Consider the following 13022-nt stretch of genomic DNA (forward strand, 5'->3'; position numbering starts at 1 on the left):
GGCCGCGCCGCGCCGGGAGAGCTGCGAGAGCTGCCCTCGGGCCTGCGGCGCCCCCGTGTCAGAGCGGTGATGTAACGGGCGCGGAACTCCTGGCAAAAACTTGTGTGATGGTCGCACAGGGAAGTCAGAGGTGCCGGAGCTCTCGTAAGAGGGTTGGTACGTTTGTGTTTTCGGGATTTGATCCTCATTCATTTAACGCCTTCAGGCCTTGGCAAGTCTTCGTCTTTAAAGATACGTATTGATTACTGCTATAGTGTCCATGGAAATGAAAAAAATATTAGGGTTCAACACAAATAGCACAAGACCCAGCGTGCTTGGTGACTAAGTGTTTGTAGGTTCTGCTGGTTGTTCTTTGAGTTGTCAGGATCTGATGGTGCCACGCAGAACAGCACAGACCTTTCCATGAAGCGAGGTGCTGGTCACCTTCCAGTCACACAGATCTTACTGGACAATATGGTGTGCCATCTCTAGAGCAGATTGCCACTGGTTTTATAACCTCTTCACCTGATTAAGAGTTAGATTTTTAAGAAACAGTCAAGGTGAATGTATTTTGAATATACCTTTTATTAAAACCAAATGGAGTACAGAAATAACTTTAATAATAAAACATTATTTAGGTTGTTAGAGTCGGGGATTTGTTTTTCAAATGCATTGTTTTATTGAAGCTGGGGAAATACATTGACATTAACTCTGTTTTAGGCATCCATTTCCCTTACTCCTGTGAACATTTTCAAGGCAGGCGCCGATGAGGAAAAGGCCGAAACAGCTCGGCTGGTAAGTGTAATTCACTGAGAGACTAGTAATGGCTAGGGTAATGAAACTTTGTGTTTTCTGCTGTTAAAATGTACTTTCAGTTTGTGGTGCTGTGGAACTTCACCTGTCTCATTGTTTTTCTTGTTGCATGTCTGTAAACAGTAGATAGGAGGAGTGTTGTTCTTACTAACAATTAGAGAAACTTCTTATAAGTGTTCAAAAACTCAGTGCCTTAGCTCAGAAGATTCATGTTCATTGGAAGGTATTTTGTTTTTGGCTGTGCGACAAGGCTTTTATGGGAGAATTAAGTTTCTCTGAGAATTAAATATATTTGATCTGGTTATCAAAATGTAGCAGTTATGAAATGTAGAGCCAGACTTTGCTGGAAGGAGCGTTGGTGTGGAAGGCTTGGATTAGGATGTCCCTTTGGAACTTAAGGGCTAATATCTACTTTTTGTATTAAAGTAGAAACATCTTTTTCTAAGGTATATTTACTTTTATTTCAGTCATCCTTTGTTGGTGCCATTGCTATTGGTGACCTGGTCAAGAGCACTCTGGGGCCTAAAGGCATGGTAAGACAGCTGCAGCTTCTCAGTGGTCATAGTTCTCAGTTTATTTTTAATAGTTACAGTATATTTTTAAGCCATATTCTAAATCTTGTATCTTGTAGGACAAGATTCTTTTGAGTACTGGGAGAGATAGCACAGTAACGGTTACCAATGATGGTGCGACCATCCTGAAATCTATTGGAGTTGACAACCCAGCTGCCAAGGTCTTGGTTGGTGAGTTTTTAACAGCTTGTCATTGCAGTGATTGGCATTTCTTCATTCGTAACTTTATTATGTAGGGGTTTCTGTTCTTAGAAAACTGTTCTTCAAATAGTGTGAAAAATTGAAGGGAGGGGGAGCAGAATTACTGAAGTAAGGGGGCCGAGGTGTTGGAAGAGTTGTTAAACTTGGCAAAAGTAAAACTGAGGCATGTGCTGCTCTTGCAAAACTGTTCTGGTGTCTCCTTGTTTTCCCTCAACCCTGGCTTGCCCCAGGCGTCAGAAGGGACAAAAGACAGACCTGTGCCGCCTTTTTTTTTTTTTTCTTCCCCCTTGGGAAAATTCAAAACCAATCTAGTGGAGTACAGAGGTTCTCTCTCATTCTCCTTGCTTTAAATCTGTTTTTATCAATGAGTGTTGTATTTTGGACAGAGTTTACCTTTGTCATCAGCTGTCCTAGTGTGGAAATGGGCCAGTTCTAGTGACAAGGAGGACCCTGAACAGTTGAGTGTCAAGTTTCTTGATGATTTTGAGTTGCTGGGTCCTTGTTTGTCAGCAGTTCATATGGCATGCTTGGTGGTTGTATTCTCTGATCCTGTTAGAATTTCTCTCTGGCCCTACTTCTTTTTGTTGACCACCTTTCGGAATGAGGAGAGAGAGGAGTAGGGGTTGACCATTACCAGAATGGAACTGGTGTATAGGTTGCAAATGGGCAGGAATTTGTGGGATCTTGAATTTGATTTGAATCTTGGGTTTTTCTGTGACTTACAGTGACCTTTTTCAAGTACTGAGGATTAAGATTCTTTTGTTTGTTCTTCAAACTTAACGTGAGATAACAGTATCTGTATGTGAAGCTGGTACAGGTGGGTGCTGTCTTTTGAACCAAAACGTTAATGCAGTGGCTTCTCGTTTTAGACATGTCAAAGGTTCAGGATGATGAAGTTGGTGATGGAACTACGTCTGTCACAGTGCTGGCAGCTGAGTTACTGAGGGTGACGTATTGCAGTTTTTGAGATGTTTCTTGTTTGGTAATGTATTCCTGTGACATCAGCAGGAGGTGTGTTATTTGATGTTTGTGAAGAGGGCTTCCAAAGTAAAGGAATACCGTGCTCCATCGGCATTGAAATTGATAGGAAGGAACCTTGGGTGTTGGTTCATTGTTTTTTTTTAAAAAAAAATTTGTACTGTATTCCTCATTTATAAATTCCCAAGTAATTTGGTACATTTTAGAAAATTATTTTCTCCTATTTCATTATGCAAGTGAAACAGCAGTATCACTCTCATGGGGCACTTCCTACATGTTGCACTGGGCAGCGTGCTGCACTGCTTAGCTGTGAGGTCCAGTCCTCTGACATCCTTTTCCATAACATCAATGGGAGGAAGAAAACCCCAACCAACCAAAACCCCCAAAGGCATGTTCATGTCTGTTCTTGTGTGCACAAGGCCTTCATTCATACTGTTCATTTAAACTTTGCATACAGAGTTTACACTGCCAAACGTGCCTCAGAAGTGAGGAACTCCTGGTAGCAGAGCTGTGCCAGTAAATCTAATCATCTCAGGTCAAGAGCATCTGAGAAATGATCCATCACTTTTCCAAGTTCCTCACAAAAAGGGTATTTGAAGAGATGTGGTTTTGTTGGGTTTTTTAAACTGCATTTTTAAGTTGCAGCTGTAAGTAAACAGGAAACTAGTCTCAAACATGAAGTGAAAGATTGCTGTTTCTGCAGTGTATGTCTGGCTAGCAGCCAGCATTCCTGTTTGAGTTAGGATTTTTTTTTTTTTTTAAATTCAAATTTCATGAATTTGAAGGGGAGGTCATACATTCCAAGGGGAAGTCATATTTTCCTGGATTAGAAAAAAAAAACCCTGTCAGTAAGGTGATTTTCATTGTTATAGCTGTCTGGCTTTTACTGCCATTCAGAATTTTGTGATTGCCTGGAAGCACCTTTCCTAGTTGGTGTAAGTGAACCTCAGGGGGAAGAAGCCCTGATTATTAATTTCATTTAAACAGGAGGCAGAATTACTGATTGCAAAGAAGATTCATCCTCAGACCATCATTGCAGGCTGGAGAGCAGCTACAAAAGCTTCAAGAGAGGCACTTTTGAAAGCAGCTGTGGATCATGGGTTAGTAATGTAAATTTGCTGTAAATCTTTATAAACCAGTCAAGTTTAAAACTTCAGTGAGAATTCTATACCACTGGGAAATTATTTGCTCTCTTTTAAGTTGTGTAAAGGCTGAATTTATGAAGTTTAACAGTTAAGAAAAAGAAAATCAATTCCTTTATGTGAGTTGCAGAAGCTTTATGAAATGATGATTTGCAGAAACAAGTAAGAAGCAATAATTTGCTCCCTAGAACAAAAATCTGAGTGACTATTTCGTGTACCTGACACTTGGAGAGCACAGGCTTTCTAAAGCTCAATGCCAGGGTTCTTCTGATTTGTATTTCAAACAGAAGGTTGTATTCTGGGATGCTGGAGGGGTGCTATGTAGTGTTCCTCAAAATGGAATGTGGTACGCAGAGATGGGGGCTAGGAGAAGCCGGGGGGAGACTCACAATGGTAGGCTGATGGTAGCCAAGGCTTTCAGACTTCCCACTCTAACTGTGCTTCATTCACTCTAGTGATGATGAAGTGAAGTTCCGTGAAGACCTGATGAACATTGCAGGAACAACTCTTTCGTCAAAATTACTCACTCATCATAAAGATCACTTTGTCAAACTCGCTGTAGAAGCTGTTCTTAGGTTGAAAGGTTCTGGTAATTTGGAGGCTATCCATGTCATTAAGAAACTTGGTGGAAGTTTGGCCGATTCCTACCTAGATGAGGGTGAGTCTTTTTATGTTGGCTGTAAGTGCACCTGAGAAGTGAAGCTGTGGAAAGTTACAAATCTCTATACAAATTTGTTGGAAACTTTCCTATGTTGTTATTAAATTGAATAATAAATATGAGGAGGTTTTGTAATTATGTCAATGGATTTTTCCCGTTTTAATGTGAAGTCTTACAAGACGTTTCTGTTACCACAGGCTTTTTACTTGACAAGAAGATTGGTGTAAATCAGCCAAAAAGAATTGAAAATGCAAAGATTCTTATTGCAAACACTGGTATGGATACAGACAAGATTAAGGTATGTGACAGAAATACTGGTGTGAAACGATGTTTTTGTGAATGGGCTTCCTTTTTAGACTGAACTCTTTGTTTTCTTTGATATAGATTTTTGGTTCTCGTGTTAGAGTGGACTCCACAGCAAAAGTAGCAGAAATAGAACAGGCAGAAAAAGAAAAAATGAAGGAGAAGGTAGAGCGTATTCTTAAGCATGGAATAAACTGCTTTATTAACAGGTATGAATGTACTGGGAAAGGGGGTTGAGTTTATAATGCAGTTAGAAAGTATCAAGTTTATAATACTGTGAGTGTGAAGAGTGTTATTTATGCTTGTGTCTAAAGTTAGATGAGCTTACCTAGTGCTTAATTTATCCACTTCAGTGAGGCAAATGTTTTTTTGTTTTCTGTGCTTACCCTTGTGCACCATCCCCCTCATTTTGCATGGTTTTTAAATTGGTTGTTTTTTTTTTTTTTAAAAATTATTTTGAGGAAGAAGAAGTGATAGAACAAGAAGTGATGTTACTTGACCAGGGATCCATAATTCAGTCCAGTTGAAGCAGTGTTGCGATGCTTTTGTACTAACAGATTTATTTAGTTGTGACTACCAGCAGCATTGTCCACATTTATATTCCCCCTTTTTGGGGGAAGTTAGTGCTGAATGCATTTAGTGCAGAGTGAATCAGCTGTGCTGCTTCTGCATCCCAGTGCTGGTACTGGAGTAATGCTTCAGAGCAAACAGCATTTGAAAGGCCTCTGTGCTCTGTCCCGGGCCTCCTATACACGTCTTTGAAGGTATGAAAGAGCCATTTTCATCTAAGAGATGTCACAGGCTAAGTTACTTTTGTTAGCAGTGCACTTCTGTCTCAAACTGTCACAGTGCAAAAAAAAGCATTTGGGGTTTTAATGATGAAAAAATGCTTTTCCCTTTCTGTTATTCCCATCTGAAGTGAAACTGCCATATGCAACACTCAATCTATAATGTGGAAGGGAAACATAGTTTGGCATAGTACTCCCAAGTGTTCATGGACCATACAGCTTTAGATGACTCCTTCATTCTAGAGAGAGTAGGATACATATTAATAAGGGAGCATATACTCTGTGGTCTGCTGTTTGTTTGTTACACAGCTGGGCGTTTATTCCTGTAGTTATCCACCATTTGGATTTTATGTGGGTGAAGGAATTAAAAAGATGTTGCCTCCCATGTTGTTCTAGTGCCCTCTGCTAGAATAGGTAGCTAAGTGCCCAGCAGGCATATAGGGTCGAAGCACTTGAATTTAAGCATATGGGTTCCTGTGCATTGATAGTATGTCTTCATGGGAAGGGTATATCAAAAAGCTATAATTGTTTCAGTACTTTTTAGCTCTGTATAATGTTTTCCTGTTACTGCATTTGCTTCTGTGGACTATAATGTTCTCTGTGTGGCAAATGCCTTACATATTGACTGCTTCTGTAGCTTTCAGAAATCTTGTCATGTGTCCGTGCTGCTGAGAACCAAGTGTCCATTGCTACTCTGGTGTTTTAAAAGGTTTGTTCCATGTGTGATGGGAAGATGTGTCTGTGTTCTGATTGTAGGCAGCTGATCTACAACTACCCTGAACAGCTCTTTGGAGCTGCTGGCGTCATGGCGATCGAGCACGCCGACTTCGCGGGTGTGGAGCGTCTGGCTCTGGTTACAGGTGAGCAGAGTACCTCGTCCTGGGGGGCCTGGAGGGTCACGTTACCTTTGATCCCCAGTAAGTGTTAATGCTTGATCACCTAGGTTATACTTGTTGCTGTTGAGCAGATCTATGAATGTGTAAAGAATGCCAAATAAGCTTTGTTTTACAGTTCCTAAATGGAAACGTATAGGGTGGATCCTATGAAGTTTTCCATAGTAAATTCAAATTTCTTTTGTTGATTTATCAACTGCTACGTAACTGTCACTATTTTTTCAGAAGCTGTTATCTGAGTTTCTATTTGTAGTATGTTATGCTTCACATAGAAAATGTCTGTTTTTATTATGCAGGGAGGATTCAGACTCATTTAAAGAAACTTTTTTTTTTTTTGCCTAGCAACTATGAATAAAGGCTTTTACATCTAACTGGTGAATATAATTTAGCCAGTTAGTGCCAGTTAGTAACTTTCTCTGATATTTTAAAAATATTTTCAGTTAAGTCCCTGCTTTTAAAATATTTGTCTTCTAGGGAGAAGATGAAACTTAGCAATAAAGAGTAAGATGATGAATCCACAAGTTAGTTAATGATGGTGGTTGTTTGATTGTAATAATAGTGAAGACTGAAAGAGTCACCCTTTGTTAAAAATGTAAGCCTGAGTCATTGACTTGGGGTGGACCTCAAATAACACGAACAAACAACCTGGGTATTTTTAGTAGTGATCAGTGTAATTGTGACTCTAGGAACTACTGAAAATGAACCATTTGGAATGCTGCACATGAGTTTTGCTGCTGAAGTTAGGGGTATTTAACTGGAACATCATAAAAAGGTGATTGTGACAGTGATGGGGAGAAGGGAGAGCTTGCTTTGCAGAGGGGCAGAAAGATACCAGCTTGTTCAGCTCAGCCAGACTGAAGCTGTGATTTTGCATAGCTGTCTGCAGGAGCATGGGCACAGGCAGGCCCTTGACTGGGAGGAACATTGCTTATGTTCTGGAACAAATTCAAAGCAAATTTTATAAGTGGAGCCAGTGGACCATATCAGACCACACTGGATCAAGTAGTATAGCTGAAAAAAGTAGATGAGCTTTTAGGAAGCACAGATTGTCTATCTGAAATCTTCTTTTCCTTGTACTGCTACAACTATAGCAGCGCTGGGAGCTAAGGCACAGCAGCTGAGTGTACACTGGGAGTGAATACAGGTAAATGGTTTTCAAATGGGAATAGCAAACCACTAGGACAGTACTCCATTCAGAGACATCTTGGTCTTCCTAGTACCTATTTTGTTTATGGTACAGGAGTTTACAAACAGTGCACAGTATCGCTGCTACATGTTGTGAGGCTCATAATTCAGTAGAGTGGTGGTCCTTGATTGTCTGCCATCATCAGGCAGGCAAAATGAATACTGGCATAAGCTGAAGTTTAAAAACATTACAAACTTGATTTAGTGTTTTATCTATACTTTATCAGTAAATACTGTTAAAGCTTCAAACAGGTTGACATTTTAATACTGGTAAAGATCAACACCTGCTTGCTTATCCAGACAAAACTCAAGAGCATTATAGCTATTGTAGTTCTTGTGCTGTGGAACAAAATACTGATGTTTTAAAGACTAGTCAGCATCAATGGAAGGTTTCTGCTGCTGTATCCTGACACTGGAAAAATTTGGCTTATCAGTATTATTAATTTAGATTTATTTTGAGGCAATTATAAAGATTTTGTTTGTTTGGGTTTCTTTTATGCTCCCTGCCCTTGGTGAGACCTTGCCTAAATGGATGTTTTCATGAGGAGCTCTTTGACTTCTCTATGATCTTACATTTTTAGGTGGTGAAATTGCATCAACCTTTGATCACCCTGAGCTAGTAAAACTAGGAAGCTGCAAGCTTATTGAGGAAGTCATGATTGGAGAAGATAAACTCATTCATTTCTCTGGAGTGGCAATGGGTGAGTATTCTATCAGTAGTGGCATGTTGTAACATTTGTGTTAACCCTCTGCTAACGCTGTTCAGTGGCCAGGATGGCATACGAATTTTGTAATGATTTTGTTTGAGTTCTGTAACTGTTTTTATCAAAGTCTTGCTCTTCATTAAAAATCTCGCAAAAGTGTATATTCGTGGTGGATATTGTCTGTTTAATGTTATCTAAATGAACTTAGACATTTGTAAGGATGGGAACCAAAATTGCTGGTGGGAGGTTAAAATGACAAGAAAAGGAGCAACGTGTCATATTTCAAGAACTTGAGAACTTGTTCTAGTAAATGCCAATGCTGTAACTTTACTGAGGGGTTGGTTGGAGATAACATTAATTTTCTGTTAAGTTAAATACATGTTGTGGAACAGTTAATTGAGAAAAGCAATAGTGCAGCGTACGTTGTTTTATTGTAGCTGTGAAATGCCGTCATGCTTTCTGCTCACCCAAACTGATTTATGTAAAACTTTACTTCAGTGATAACAACACTGTTGCAAATACTTTTTTGATAGCCTCTTTTTGTGTTGCTGGTTTGGCTTGGTTTTCATCTTCACTTTTGCACTTTTTAGGCGAAGCTTGCACCATAGTTCTGCGTGGAGCAACGCAGCAGATTCTGGATGAAGCGGAGAGGTCTTTGCACGACATGCCCAGACAGTGAAGGACACTCGAACTGTGTATGGTGGAGGTGAATATTAGATTCTGTGTGCTTTCTGCCTGGTAAGACACTTTGTGTTGCGGCTCCGGTCATAGCTAAGGCATCTGTGCCTTCCACAACCAGGTTGTTCGGAGATGCTGATGGCCAATGCTGTCACAGAACTTGCTGTCAGGACACCTGGCAAAGAGTCTGTTGCGATGGAGTCCTTCGCCAAGGCCTTGCGGATGGTGAGCTGCTTCAGTCGGATTTCTGGGTTAATAGATGTAAATTTTCACTGCTTACCAGCTTCTGACAGCAGGTAGTTGCTTCTTTTTCAAAGTGGTGGTTTTCTAAAAGTAAAAAAGTGAAATTTAGCTACACATCTTGGATGAACAAAGGGGGAAAACTGGTTTCTCTCTTAGAAAAAAATACTGGTGTTTTAATAATTCTGCATGTTACAGAACTCTGAATGTTCGTATACTAGCCCTCTTCTAATTTATCCTTGCTCCTTTTATTTGTGGGGCCTAAAGTGCAGAAGAAATAGCTCATAAAAACCTCAGCCAATTCATTTGACTACTGATGTAGACAAGAGCAGCTCTTCTGTTGATACTTTAGTGCTGTTTAGTGGTATTCACACTCCAGTAGTGTCTAGAAGTTTTTAGATTTGGAGGTTGCACCATAGTAGGAAATAAGAGTATCACAAGAAACGTTTGTAGAATATTACCATGCTGACTGTCAATTTGAGACAAATTGCCTTCCTGTAATTTAAATTAGGAAAAACCACTCTTAGGAAATGAAAGACCATAGGAAGACATTTCTCCCAAGAAAATGAAAGAGCATGGTAAGACTTGGCATTACCTGTTCAGTCAGCACGTGCAATTCACAGTGCTGTCACTTGAACAGTGAAGAGAATGATCTGGTGGTTAATGCTACCAGCAACCTTATGTTCTAAAAATGAAACCACTTTTCCAGTTGTAGTCTGCAATTATAAGAAAGACAGATTTCTTTCTGTCCGTGTAAAACGAACTGGCAGATAAGTTAACTTGCTTCTGTCCTCAGCTGCTCTCTTATAAACAGGGTCTTGAACAAAATCCTTAGTAAGGTAGTTTTGATTTTTTTTTTTTTTTTCCTCCTTGTCATCTGATCACTGTAATGGATCATCTGCTGTGTTTCTGAAACTTCCTCTTGAAACTGAGTAGTAAACTACTAATATCAAAGTAGGCCTTATGTTTGCTATGGATTAATGCCTGCATTAATTACAAACAACCTGTGTTTATCCCCTCAGATCCCAACAATAATAGCTGATAATGCTGGCTATGACAGTGCAGATCTGGTTGCTCAGCTCAGAGCTGCTCACAGTGAGGGCAAGGCTACTTACGGACTTGGTAAGTGGCTGGATGTTCATTCTGTTACTGAATTACTGTTTGGGAGGGCAATTAGTCTTTATTAAACTTGGTCACATCTGTTTGTCATGGATACGCTCAGCTGGAGGAAGAGAGTACGTTGGTTTCTGTTCACTTTGCACAGAATGTAAGCATCCAGTGTTACATTCCTTTGTTATTCTGCCAGCTGTGTCACAATGGAGTGAGAAACTTTGGTTTTGAAGGGGGTGGTTTCCACCTGTAAAAAAACACTTTCCTTACTTACACTGAGTCTAGTTATATGAAGCTTAAAAAGAAAGGTGATTTAAAACCAAACAAAACCAACACAGCCAAACACACCCCATCCCGCAAAAAAAACCTTAAAAGTTGTGGAGAGCTACTCCAAAGTTGATATACCTAAAATGGTGCTGAGAATCCTGTTGGGATCTTGTCCTCCCCCGTATGTAAAGTTTTCGTCAAGTGTTTCTTCATGTAACTGCAACATGTTAGGCTTAAATCAGTAGCCTTGAAGTGAAAGACTTTTATTTAATAACTTCTTTACTGTCAGTATGATTCATTTGAACAGGTGAGTTACCATACCGTCAGCTGCTTCTAATTTCTTAAAAAAAAAAGTTAAAAACAAGCGACCTCTTCTTCCAGATATGAGAGAGGGTGTGATTGGAGACATGGCAGCCTTGGGAGTGACAGAAAGCTTCCAAGTGAAGAGGCAAGTCTTGCTGAGCGCAGCCGAAGCAGCAGAAATGATTCTCCGTGTAGATGACATCATTAAAGCAGCACCAAGGTACGAGCAGAGTGTCTGCCTGGCCGGTGGGGGTGGAGCAGAGTAACCTCCCTCTCTGGAAGAGCAGCTGTGCAGAAGGGTCTTGTCCTGACAGACTGGCGTCTGTGCTGCGTGACTCTTCTGTGTCAGCAGTGTGAGCAGGCCCCTTGGGCCGCTGCTGCGCCTAAAGGAGCGTGCCAGATACAGTACTTGGGCATCTGCAGAGTCATCTGGCTGACCAGCATGTACAGGGTCACGCTGCTCCTTATTCTTTTGGCAACAACTGTAGGGTAAAGCCCTGCTGCTTCTGAAGGAGAACCTGCAGCTGAAACAAACCCACATTTGTTTAGAAGCTTGGGAAGCAATGCCACTTGCAGGCAGGTTTTCCTATCCCATGCCTGCCCACTGTCTATTTTGCAAATCACAGCTTTTTTTTCACCGTGGTCAGAGGTGGTGCATTAGCTTTGAAGTGATGCTGCCCATTTGTTCTGTGAGATAAAGGTAGTGCTGGACACAAAATACTGACTTGAGAGATAAGGGTGGGTGAGTGGGCTAGTGGACATCAGTGGGGGTAGGGTTTTCTAATTTTTCTTTTTCTTTGCAGAAAACGTGTACCAGACCATCGCCCATGTTAAGTTTTCTTCAGTACCTGTGGATGTGTGGACCAGAACCCACCTAGTAATTTTTTCTAATGATCTAATTTTTGTGAGGTTGTGGAACAGAAGCTTGAAATGAGCAGATCTCCATCAATGGCATGAAGTAACTGTCTTCAGTTTGGTTTAACTTATTTCAGTTTATAAGTGTTGTGGGGAAGAATTCACCTTCAAGTAAAACAGGGGTTTTATACAACCCTATTCCTTCTGTTCCCCTCCAGGTTCCACTTCAATTACACAGAAATAAATAAACATTCATTGAAGTTGTATTTGTCTTTGTGTAGAAGCAGGAAGGGCAGTGTCAGTGTCATTAGAGAAGCTGCAGTGCGCACCATCCTCAGACCCTTCAGGCAGTTGGCTGGGTGGTCGGTGTGAAGGATTAGTAGCTTGCTGGTTTGGGTTGATCCATTATGTCCAGTGTGAGCAACTTAGGCCACTCCTGGCTGTGCTGGTTTTGAATTGGGATCCTAGAAATAGGCTCTGAAGTTCAGTGTTACCCCTTTGTAGTGGTACTGGGGTATTACTTTTTTTTTTTTTTATTATGATGATGAAAAGAAAAAGCTGAAGAGGAACCTTCAACACCCTGAACTACAACTTAAGGGATTTTACAGCTTTTTACACCACATATTTTATATAGATGGGAGTTCTGCTGAGGAGGGGTGAAGGAAAGATGCAGTTTAGGAGAGATGTCAGCATCCACGCAGCCTGTGTGTTTGACTATAAAGTGCTGGATTGGGCCTGACTTTGCAAACACTGACAATAGAGGGCAGTTAGTGTGTGCCAGGCGCTCCCTTTTCTCCCCCACACCACCCTTCGTGTCTTGTCAGCCATCTTTATACTTCCTTTTCTATTTGTTGCTGCAGAGGCAACATGTTTCTTAATCAGACTAGTTCCTTTGTGCTCGGGAGGTGGGGAACCCCAAGAGGCCTGCAGCAGCCTTCATGCAGGCTCTTGAGGACTGGGAGCAGAGACAGGCGGAGGCACCACCTGGGTATCGTGACCCTCCTGGCGCTGGCAAGTCGGGTGCAGCCCCTAGGCAAACACCAGGGGAAGTCTGCTGAAACAGGAGGGTTCACTGGAAATCAAGGATGCATCTATGCAGACATTTTTATCCCTCAGGTTTCCTGAAATGAAGAGAATCTGCTTACAGAATGTTCTTCCAAAGTCTCAAAGGAGTCTCCTGATCTCTAGAAGCAACAGTGCTGTGTAGAGTGCTGTGTGAAATCCAAACTGTTGAGAAGCAGGTGAAAGAACCTTCTTTCCCAGCCCCTTAGACAATGAAGCACTAGCTCAGCTCCACAGGAAATACAGCAATGAGCTTAGGTGCTAAAAAGTCCCCAACTCATGTCCTGCTGA

At 41.0% G+C, this 13022-nt stretch overlaps 1 protein-coding gene across 1 annotated transcript; it reads left to right on the forward strand.

Moving 5' to 3' along the window:
- The first annotated feature begins 704 nt into the window (after positions 1–704).
- Positions 705–11920, forward strand: CCT2 (chaperonin containing TCP1, subunit 2 (beta)). The gene is given in 16 exon segments (XM_008942872.1): positions 705–774; positions 1260–1325; positions 1424–1535; positions 2435–2511; positions 3531–3643; positions 4141–4343; positions 4541–4641; positions 4728–4855; positions 6191–6294; positions 8094–8213; positions 8807–8878; positions 8881–8922; positions 9016–9119; positions 10157–10256; positions 10893–11034; positions 11618–11920. Coding segments are annotated over 15 exon segments (1452 nt in total). The 5' UTR covers positions 705–774; positions 1260–1322; the 3' UTR covers positions 11649–11920.
- The last annotated feature ends 1102 nt before the right edge of the window (positions 11921–13022 follow it).

This window comes from Merops nubicus, unplaced genomic scaffold (genome assembly GCF_000691845.1).
Source record: "Merops nubicus isolate BGI_N331 unplaced genomic scaffold, ASM69184v1 scaffold51786, whole genome shotgun sequence".
NCBI classification, from domain to species: domain Eukaryota; kingdom Metazoa; phylum Chordata; class Aves; order Coraciiformes; family Meropidae; genus Merops; species Merops nubicus.